The 12,255-nt window shown below is 29.6% G+C and overlaps 1 protein-coding gene across 2 annotated transcripts; it reads right to left on the reverse strand.

Annotated features, from left to right (window-relative positions):
- Nucleotides 1–5,301: 5,301 nt before the first annotated feature.
- LOC132937232 (piggyBac transposable element-derived protein 3-like) lies at nucleotides 5,302–8,375 on the reverse strand. 2 transcript variants are annotated; one of them, XM_061004047.1, is made up of 5 exons: nucleotides 8,135–8,375; nucleotides 7,747–7,921; nucleotides 7,545–7,595; nucleotides 7,324–7,392; nucleotides 5,302–7,240 (listed from the first exon to the last, which is right to left on the reverse strand). In XM_061004047.1, exons 2-5 carry the CDS (start codon nucleotides 7,916–7,918, stop codon nucleotides 5,637–5,639), a joined length of 1,896 nt encoding a protein of 631 aa, XP_060860030.1. In that variant the 5' UTR covers nucleotides 7,919–7,921; nucleotides 8,135–8,375; the 3' UTR covers nucleotides 5,302–5,636. The 2 variants fall into 2 exon arrangements, with proteins under 2 accessions (XP_060860030.1, XP_060860029.1); XM_061004046.1 differs by having other exon boundaries at nucleotides 7,747–8,375.
- Between the last annotated feature and the right edge of the window lie 3,880 nt (nucleotides 8,376–12,255).

Consider the following 12,255-nt stretch of genomic DNA (forward strand, 5'->3'; position numbering starts at 1 on the left):
AGGTCAGTGGATGTCGCTCTGCTGTACAGTAGGTTACAAGTGGGTCACTGTAATGGATGGTGTTAAATTTGAATTCAATGATATAATATCATTGTATAAGAAAAACGATTCTGAGCGAAAACGGTCAGTCGGCCTATGATATTACCAAGTATATTTGATGATATTATTATTGTGAATAAAGTAATTTATAATATAATAACCTTGTTTTACATTTTAAATTCTTAGCTACAAAAGTTGAACATTTTATAAATTTTTAAATACAAAATAATTATTACATTTTAAATTTGATAAATTTTGTCAAAATTCGAACTTTAAATGTTATAAAAAAATAGTGCCTATCTATTTTTAATATTTTTCAACTGCTATTGTAACAATATATCAAGAGTCTTGCATTAAATTTTCTTCGCACTTTTACCCAACAAATAATTTTATTGACAGTTAAAGCAAAAAAAAAAACTAAAAAATTGAAAACTGACAATGTCCGTAAACAGCTCAAAAAGAGTCTAAATATTTTCATAATTTGATGGTGTATAGAAAACCATATCTTATAATATAATGATTAATGAAACACGCAATACTACATAAAATCAATTTATTATGTTTTAAAGTTTCTACTATATTATGAATATATCATATAGCTTAATACTATGTATGCGACCACTCTGATACTTACAAATAAGTATATGGTCCTTTTCAAAAGTAAACACTCGTTTTCTCGAAGGTGATTAGCACTGCTGGAAATATTATATTTATTTACATCACTATTGAATATATAACAAAATAGTAATTTACATTATATTTTTTAAAATTATATTATCAATGTTAATGTTTTTTTTTATATTTGTAAATGACAATTACATTAAGTGTCAATTAAATTCAGTATATACTTATAATAATTTAAAATATATAAAAATAAAATTTTGAACAATTATTATACTCTTTAATATGTAACTTATAAGTATTGCCATGTTTGATGAGTGAAGTAGTGGGCTAATACCAAATTACTAGGGGTATTCCACTCCACACCGCTCATTGAAAAACCTACAAAGTTATAATCATAGTAAGCTATAACTTATAAGTTTCGGAACTTGAAAATTCAATTCATATACATTATAAATGATTTCAGAAAAAGTGAAAACTTGATACTATCTACTTTAAAAAATTAAAACGATAAAAAATATTTTTTATTGTTTTGGAAATGTTATTTTGTTACGAATTCAATTTATCTAAGATAAAAAAATGTTCAATATCTTAATAATATGCTGTATACGTTTAGTGATTTATTTTTTTTGATTTAACGGGGTCGGTGGATGTTTGCGTATAGAGACAGATTTGGTGTTTGACAACACTCTCGACATTGAGGCTAGTCTAAAAAGTACTGTCCTGATGTTGCGACTCGTCGCGACCACCGGGTATGTCTATATAGTCCAATTTTGTATTGGCTCGCCCACCTATTTTAGCGTGCTGATGGCCCCTGGAATCTATTTGTTATTTGAACTTTTACAATAACAATTTAAAAATAACCCAATATTCAGGTTACATTGAACACCTTGCGCAAACAATTAGCCATGACTAATTATGGAAGTCTGCGCCGTAGATGGCCCAGTGTTAATTTGACTAGGCCTGCGGTAATACTTGGAGTCCATCCAATAATTGTAAATTTTACAATAATCTCATTATCCAATCATATTCGATGTTCACATTAACATTAGGTACACTAGTTTCGGACGGTATGGTATGGTAAACGCGTGATGCGAGTTGATTGATATTTTCATTAGTCTAAATTATCCATAAATTAAACCTGTTTCGTAGGTAATACATTTCTCAGAACTTCAAAAATCGGAACTACGGGATAAGATCTGAGGCGATGTTACCGGTATATCATCTGCAAATGTACAGCTAATGTAGTTTCGTCGAGATGAGGAACGTCCGATAGTAGTTATATTATCATTATATCACGATGTTGGATAACGTTTGGCCTAATCCTCGTATGAGTTATTATGATATGCGGTTTAATGATTTTATCGATTTGATTAGAGAAAGTTTATCTTAGCGGCTAATTGTAAAGACGGAAGGTTCAGTATAAGTAACGTTTTTTTTTTTTTTTTTTTTTTTAATTTGTTGTTATAGCTGTTCGTGCCAAACTCAATCAAACGCCTGGGAGACGTCCAGCAACACACCTGTACAATATTGATATTTTCTTAGAAGCGAGATGACTACGAGATAAATAGATATTCTGCAGCAGTGAAATCACGGCGAACAAAAATATCGCTGATTTTTGAAGTGGCCGAAGTGACGGCTTGAATATTATTGTATGACCTTTTTTTTCAATATAATAGAGGCAGACGATAAGGATCTCATAATTTATAAGCCCTATATAGGTGCTAAAATTGTATTGATTAACGATCGTTCTTTAAAATACAAAACAAATGGGATATAATTAATGTAGGCACAGTTACTTAATTAATATTACCTATTAGCAGTCAATGTATAGAGATGTATATAGATACATAATTTTAGATTCTGAGCGGAGCGAGGGATCTAGTGGTTTTACAATAGTGTTTATTTTTTTTTTTTATCTTGTATACAAACTTTCTATTACAAGAAGTTCTTTGATTACAACAAATAATATCTTATCTTTTAGCAAATTGGATCAAGATGGTACTTTAAAAAGGTCATTTTTCGATTTCCTCAATAGTTATTTAATTCCACAGGAAAAACCACCAACAAATTATAAAAAATCCCTATCTTAACGGTTTTTTATAATTTGTTGGTGGTTTTTCATGTGGAATTAAATAACTATTGAGGAAATCGAAAAATGACCTTTTTAAAGTACCATCTTGATCCAATTTGCTAAAAGATAAGATATTATTTGTTATAGGAAATTATCAAAAAACTACCTTTTTAAAGTAAAAATCGGATAAAAATAAAAATTTTAGTTATTTTATTGTAATTTAAAAAAATTTATTCAACATATTATACACTATACTAAAATATAATAACATTATAAAATATCCAGACTCACAAACCGTCTCTGCTCAGAATATTTTTTCATATACAATAATATGATATCATTGAATTCAAATTTAATACAATCCATTTTACAGTGACCCACTTGTAACCTACTGTACAGCAGAGCGACATCCACTTACCCACTTTTTTTATTTTTATTACTAAATTGAATTTTAAAGGAAATGATTATTTTTTTTATCCTATAATTCATCTGAACATTAAACATTAATACTACAATTCTTTATTTTTGATTTCTGATTGGTATTAGAATATTTTAACATATTTTGTTGTTTATAGATTATTTATATTTTGTAATAATGATAATTTTTAAATTGATGCTTCAGAAACCCGAATTTTATATCCCGTCTTGCAATAGTAACTTTTCGTTCAGCACTCAGCGGTTTATTCATGTTTAGCTTCATTAGTTTTGATATTAGAGTGACTAAATAATATAGGTAATTACATTTTCTGTGTTTGTTGAAGATAATTTTTCAATATTTTAACTTTGAAAGGAGTTATGAGGATTTTTAAACTAATATTTTTTACACAGTAGCAATCTCATTTTAGAAATTAGGTTATCAAAATAAAAACAGACGATGTTGTTCTGTATCAGTTTTGTAATTGGGAAATTCACTTTGATATTAAAACCAAACAAACTAGCTGGTGGAATGCTAGTTGAACGTAAATTTGCTATGATTATTGTACGAGTTGTATGTACGTTTAAGATTTAACTCGATATAAGAAATCATACTCACACACACCGTGAATCTTACAATATTCGAAGCTGGTATCTACCTAGGTACCAAAGGTAATGCGGCGATGAAGAGTTTTTTTCGACGAGTTTGATTGTGACACGTAGGTCCCTCCTCGGTATTGTAAGGGCGCCTACACGATAAGCGAACAGCTGATACGTACATCTGACGTACGGTGTGCACGTGACAATATAATATAATAGCGGAGATAAATATCAGAAAATGCATAAGTTTTTTTTTTATTATTATTATCATCGTTGTTGTTCTTCTCTTCTTTTATTATAATAATTCCGTCTACTAATAAATAATGTTGAAGTGACAACCGAGCACATTATTTAGGCTCGAAAGGCATTAGAGGAACAACAATAATAAATAAACATCAATCATGTTTTTATTAATTTTTAATTTTTTTTTTTTTAAAGTGTTAGCGGAACGAGCGCGGAGGAACATGGACGCGCGCTTTATTTATATTATAATAATATTATAGCGTAATGCGCGTGATGGCCGTGGAAGAGTGGCGCGACATGAGGGTGTGCATATGTGTATACTTGTAGGTAGAGATGGAGAATTTACGTAAAAAAAATATCGGTAAATTTACCGGTAAATTTTACGGTAAATTTACCAATAATGTTGTAAAAATGGTAAAATAGCTAAATCTTAGAGCCATTGTTATTTTTTACTATTAGACATTAGTAAATACTAAATACGATTCGTATTAGGTACTAATGTTGTATACCTACTTGTTAAATCTAGTTCTTTCTAATAATAACAATAATTAACAAAAAATTTAAAAAATGAATCTAAAATATCTATTGTTCTGTATTAGACATTAGTGATTAGTACATTTTATGAAATATGAATATTGAATTATTCATATTACAATTAATAAATAATTTAAACTAAACTAAACTATCAAAATTCACATTACCTTTATTTCTTTTTAAGTCAAAACATTTATATTTAGACTTAACTTTTGTATTGATAATAGTATATTATCAATATCACATTATCTGCATTCTTGGTATCTCCCTATAAGATCTTTCCTAATTACCTACTGATATTTAATGTTCTAATATATATTAGGGGTGGCAGAATATTGATTTTATAGTATATAACAAACTATATAAACAATAACAAGTATATAAATTATAAATATTACAAATGATAATATCACAGAAGTTCCTTTTTCGGTTTACCTACTTTGGTCCAACCTGTTTATTACCTATATTAAGATTTATCTTAAACCGTGATTAGTACTTTATTCATTATTGTATTGTTAACATTTGATAAAAAATATATCTCTTTACAATTTAGACTAGGCGTTTTCGATTTCATTTGATTAGAGAGGTCACACAACATTTTTTTTTGGTAAAAAATAATTTACCGGTAAAAAAAAATTGGTAAAATTTACGGTAAATTTTTTTACCGGTAAAAAATTACCTGGTAAATTTACTCCACTCACATCTCTACTTGTAGGTATATAAGCGCTTTGAACGGCCGCCGCAACGAAACCAATTCATCCTGTCATAACTAATATAACCCTTTCTGGACGATAGCTTAAAAACATTAAAAATATAAAAATTTTTTTGTGAATTTCGATTTTTTTCCTATATCTAAGATAGGGTATGAACAAAAAAATCCATTATTTTTGATCCTTGATCCTTATTTTATCCTGGGACTCAAAAGTCCCGTCAGTCCTTTACGGTCTGGACTTATAAGTCCCGTCAGGCATTTAGGTCACTTTTCTTATACATATAAACAATACAAAAAAAACACGTTTTCCTAAGGATTTTTTTATTTTAATTTTTAAAAAATACAAACGATTACAATTTAGAGAAAATATTACTTTTTTTATATACTTAAGATGTTTTTTTATAATTCATGATACTCAGAAAAGCAGTTTTTTTTTTCATTGACACATAGATGGACCTTGCAATACGAGCATTTTGAATGTGGTCTTGACTCAATACCTTTATTGCTGCATACTTCACATCTTCCCCGTTGTGTTACGAATGTTGGATGATGGATACCTAGATTTCCAGTGCGGACGTCTCTTGGCATAGAATAAGCTGATTTTCTTCTTTTTAAATTTTTTTGGATTTGAGCTGGTGATTTTTTTTTCTGTGGTAATTGTTTGGTTAGCAAACCTCGTACAACAGCTCTTCTGTATTCCAACACTGGAATTTTCTCAAATAAGGTACAATAAACTACATAAGAATTTACAAACATAATATCGATCAAACCAAAAAACAATCTGTGCCACCACTTGCGAGATTTCCTATCTATATCATACAATGCACGTAATCTGTCAGCATGGTCTACTCCACCCATATATGAATTATAATCTGAGACCACAGTTGGACATGTTACTGAAACTGAAGTACCATCCTTTTCTTTTCTGTTTACAGATGTAACTTCAGAACCATGAAAATTAGATATAAAGTTGACGGCCTTATTATCCATCCACTTAAAAAATGAAATCCCATCTGGTAAAAACTTTTTATCGTGTTCGCCTCTTTTCATTTTTTTGTCTGTACACATCTCTGTAGGTAACCCTTTTCTGTTTGTCCTTATTGTTCCGCAAGCTAGAGTGTTCTCTAGTTTTAGTTTCTGCACTAAAGGTAGTGAAGAAAAATAATTATCAAAGTATATTTCTCGTTGTTCGTTCCAAATTGATTTGGTAAGTTCCAAAACCACTCGTTCACCCAGTCCATATTTGTCAAACTCGTGATTTACAATTTCTTCTTTACCTTGATAAATTTTGAAAGCTAACATGTATCCTTTTTGATCTGCTAGGCTCCAAATTTTGTAACCTCTCTTTACTGGTTTCATCGGATTATACTGCTTCAATGTTGACCTACCCTTAAATTTCACCATACTTTCATCAACACTAACTTGTCTAGTACCAAAATAGTTACGTTTGAAAGATTCATTAAGCTTATCTATTATTGGTCTTAATTTGAATAACTTATCTTTGTTGTTTATAGGCAATAGTGTATTGTCATTACAGTGTAGATGAATGAGAATTTTTTCAAACATATCTCTAGACATAGCATTTGACACAAGTTTAACTCCAAGATCATCTGATGTACTCCAATAGTCTTTATATGACGGTAAACGGTTATATCCCATCAAAAAGTTAATACCTAAGAATACCAGCATATCTTCTCTCTGTATTCTAAGTGTTTTATTTTTTTGTGTGCCATATAAGTTTGTCTGATAAACCAAATCATTCAAAATTGTTTCAACAAATACCATAAATACATCTGTAGGGGTGTTGCATCTACTAAATTCAAACAAATTTACTCCTTCAGGTCTACAATATTCTGGTCTAACAGTATCAATATCTGTCTTTCTTAGCCAAATTCTAGGTCGTAAATTGTCGGTCTGATCTTCCTCCTCAGCCTCAACGTCATCTAAAGTTCTAACTGTATTCTTCGATTTAGGCTTGGTCACTATCTTTTTACTTTTTTTAGCTAAAAAAAATATATATATCATGTTATTTTATTTTATTAATACTAGGTACCAGTACATTTATACAAACATTACATGTACTCACTTCCTTTTTTTTTACCCTTATTTTGAGTTTTCTTAGGAACATATTCTTCATCTGACGACAATTCAATATCTAAAATATCAAAAAAATATCATTAAAAACTAATATAAAACAAAATTAAGATTTGAATTTAAATTTCATAGAATAAGTACAATAAGTAAATTTTGTTGTATAAAAATATATACATGTGTGTAATGTATACATTATACCAAATATTAATTTACCTTTATTGGAGTTACCATCAGCAGTGGGTAGGTTGTTATCAAATACAACATCTAAAAAAAAGTATTTTTCTTATAATTAAGAATTTTATAAAATATAAATAACATAAAATAAAATAAATAAACTAATAAATAAATAAAAAATAAATTAATACATTAATTTATAAAATAAAATATAAATAACTATTCAAGAAAATAAAGTTACCTAAGTTTTGTATATCAAATTCTTCAACATTTTCTACTTTATCCAGTGGATCCAGAGGATGAATAATATCAGATTCATCTAAATCAGAATCTTCAAACTCTGAAACAATATCACCATCGTCAGGAATTTCCTCCAAGTATCTCTCAATTTCTTCAATCTGTATTGAATTCATTTTCTGTGACAAATAATATTCCAAATTGTAGTATTTTGAATTATTTTATGATTTATCACTATGGGAACAAAACTGTTATTGCCTGATGGGACTTATAAGTCGAGTTTAGATTACATGATATAAAACATTATGTAATATTATAATACTATTTATGAGTGATAAAATACATTCTATACGTATAATAGACCTAAAAAAATGAATAATATGCACACTTACCTATATTACAATCCTTTCAAAAAAATGAAAAACACAGGAACACAGCTTGACATGTGGAATCGAAAAATCGAAAAACGAAATGATAATTTTGATAATGATAACAGACTAAAATCACAACTATATTATTTTTTTCTGATAGTGTATGGGACATAGAAGTCCCATCAGTCAGTATGACCAGTTTATTAATATTCTTTAAATTTATACAGATTTTATACTTCGATGGACTTTAAAGTCCCGTCAGTCCAGAAAGGGATAAACATATTATTATTATTATTATTATAGCACACGGATAAGCGACTCGTCTTTGTTTAGCGAATTCCAAATCACCGTCGCGTCATGGTCGTGTGTCAATCATGGTTTGTATATTAATAAAATTAGATAGGTACATATATTATGTAATATTATGTATTATTATTTAAATTATAGTAAATAAATAATAATAATATACACACGGAAACAGGATGATAATGATATAGTTTCATAAAACGCACGCGCGTATATAATGACGATCCATATTAAATTTATATATAAGTACCCCGCAACGCACCGACATACGAGTACGATGCAATTTTTTTTTTCGATTCCCTGGGGTTTTATTATTTAAACGACATAACGGTCTTTATAAATGTGTTTAACAATTGTATATATTTTACATACTTTTAGTATTATTATACTCGAGTAATTATCTTAATAAAAAAAATAAGTTATTTTAACTATAAATATAGCGGTCACATATTATATGACTATAAATCATGATTAAATTAAACATAAAAATAGTCAAAATAACTAATTTTTTTTTCGTGATGGATATAAATTGTATATACTGAACAGTTTACACGTTGATGGAGTGTCACTTCAAATGAATCGACTCCTACCTTGAACTAAAATCTTAAACTAGACACCGCAGACGCGTAAGACAGGTCTTATGTCCTTGGAGTTATCCAATAATTGGATCGCCAATGTATTTACATGGGTATCTAGGGTTGTCTCGTGTTTGAGAGCAAACCTTTGAATTTTGTCTGAATTTGTAGGCAGCATCATATTACGGTTAGGTTGCAATGCTAAGAACAAAATTTTGTTTCGTACTTGCCTACACAAATCCACCGAAACGATTGGGGAGGTATGTAAATACATATTTTAGACATTTTAGGCGTTTCTCCATCAGTTCCTCGTTTTGAAAATAATACGTGCGGCCGTTTTCTGTGTATATATAATGTAAAATAACAAAATTTTTGCACTTTAAAATAATGGAAACCATCGAAATCTTTGAAAATTAAAATTTAGGGGACGTGTGGTTGACAGAGGAACGACGCGTACGTTACGTTATTAATCCGACCACGATTGGTGCTCTCGGTACTTAAGGCAGTCAAGCCGTTTAGTACCAAGAACGGTAGTTGTATAGTATTAATAAAGTGATGTAAAAGTAGTAGTAATAGCAACTGCGGGACAATGGTATTGAAATAGCAGTAGTATATAATATACAGAGACACAGAGTATTGTATGGTATTAGTAGTGTTTGGGAAGGGTTTCGAGTGCGCTCATAAAATTAAGTGTGGCCGTTACCTATTCACTTGAGGTGTTAATTTTTTTTTTGTTGTACATAAGAGCCTACATACTAGGAAGCGTGTGAATAGCGAGCATTCTCTGTCTGACTGCGCACGCCATCGACTTATCACACGTACTGCCATAATCAGATATTATATTATCAAAGTTCGCTTTGTTTTTGTCTTACTATTCTTCCGTTTAGAACCCTTTGTCGTTCAAAGGCATTGTTCACCAACCTATATAATTGCATGCGCACAGTTGTACCAAGGAACTGGGATACCTAGATATGGTGAAACGCGACGGACTTCAATGGTCTTTGTAGTATGCCTAAAAGAAAAAACAATACCTATAATATAATATAAGGTGTATAATATTATTATAGAGTTGAATAAAATATGAGCTTATAATAACGTAAAACCATCACATCACTCGACAGGGGTGTCATCTGTACCATATGTTGCAGTTGATGGTTTTTCGGCACGCGTTAGAGAGTAAATTATGATTTTGGCCTTGTTTGACCTGATGATGACTCGATACGTATAATAATGTCGTCGTCACCCAAATAAAGTGTGTGAGCTTACATATACCTATATTATATTTCGGCATCTGAACGGCTGTTGTGCGTCACCGATCGATTATAATCGTCGAGAATATTTAATATATTACAGGTTATTCGTTAAGATCGCATACGTCTATATACAGCCGCAACATAATAATATAACACATTATATTATAATATTATTATATTCAAGCTCGAGAAAAACATAAATTCCAGCAATGCGTCTGTACGCTCGCTGCTACTATTAGTATAGATATATAATCGATGTATAATCGTCATCGTAAACTGCTACAAACCGATGTCCAAGTGGCTAGTGGCAATGTCGTACGCGTCTTATCTCAAATAAAACACATATATTTTAAGTGATAGAAGACATAATTTTACTGATAAATAAACTTTAAAATGTACATGCTCGGAAATTTCAATAAAATATTATGCTTGATCTATTAAATGTACAAAAATATTACAAAATTAAATTAAATATATAGTAAATACCTAATGAAAATGTGTAATTTGAAGTACTTAATACACGAAAAAAAGTGTTGTTCTCAAAAATTTAATTTTTTTCACTCATCTCGGTTATTCCGACATTTTAACTGTGCGTTTTCCAAGTGTTCGCCTCACAACAGTCTGGCATATTATTTAACTATTATAATAATATTAGTAAACCGAAAATTGTCTACGTGATACAATGCGCGTCTTTGTATGTTGATCATTTAGATATGTACCAACGAAACGGCTGTGGACTTAGCAACCGAGTTTTTATTTATCTTTGACAAGTTATGACCCTTTGGGTGGCTTGTCGGTATACGCGTTCCAATACATGTACACTTGCATGTACAAGCAGCTGCAACCGAATGCAATAGAGATGAAGATGCAGTTTGAAGTGTTACAAAATGTATGCACATTGCACATACTTCACCTAGGCGTATTTACTAATATTCTTCTTTCTTTAGAGTGTATAGGTAAATTATAACTGTAATAACAATCGAATACCTATAATACTATAATATACCTATTTTTAATTGTAAGGATTTCAATTGATGCACGGATCGTGGTTATTTATTTCAATTGTAATAACTGAGCTATATAACGTATTTAATATTTATACCATATAAAATAAATTCAAGCTTTTAAAATCAAAAGCGTAAAATTATCTATAAAAAAATTACAATCAGTAAAATAATAAATTGTCAGTAAAATTAAAAATATATATTTCTGTAAACAGTAGGTAACCAATAATTCTATCAAACATTCATATATTTTTTCGTGACAGTTTGCGTTCAACATCACCCCAAGATAGTTTAAATCCTTGTAGGTATTACATTTTCAAGCTGTATGACAGAGCAAACTAAAAAAAAATTGGAAATGTCAAATGTATTTAGCTCTGCAATAAAATTCTACTCTATTTTATAGCGATATATAAGGCGGGAATTTAAGTTTTTTATAATATGCTACCGTCAAGTTGAATGGCAAGGAATACGTTTGGAGGAACAATAATAAGTGAATACCATTTTTTTAATTTTTTTTTTTAATATACTGAAATTACAAACTAGGAAATATGCATTACAATTTGACAGTACCTACCTAACAGCTATAGCTGAAAATGTGATTTCCATGTTTCTGTAGTGTGAAGATCTTATGATTATGGATAGGTAACAATTGGTTATGGGAAACTCATTTTTATTTGTGTGATGTATAATATATAAATATATAGTGATTATATACGTTATCTATCAATCGATCTTCTATATATATTATATAAAAATAATTGTGGGTTTGTTAGTACACTGTAATCTCGGAAACCACAAAAACTATAGTGCCATATTCACATATTAGGTTAGTGCTCCCATTTGTTTTGATCTTGGTTAGATGCCATCGTCAAAAAAAATTAATTCCTTACGAGCAATTTAACATTTTAACGTTTGCCAGGTCAGTTAGTAATTACATACATTTTTAAATAATTACATAATTTATAGCAGGTACCTAATTAGCTCGTTTGCCAACAAATTGTATT

This window comes from Metopolophium dirhodum, chromosome 1 (genome assembly GCF_019925205.1).
Source record: "Metopolophium dirhodum isolate CAU chromosome 1, ASM1992520v1, whole genome shotgun sequence".
NCBI classification, from domain to species: domain Eukaryota; kingdom Metazoa; phylum Arthropoda; class Insecta; order Hemiptera; family Aphididae; genus Metopolophium; species Metopolophium dirhodum.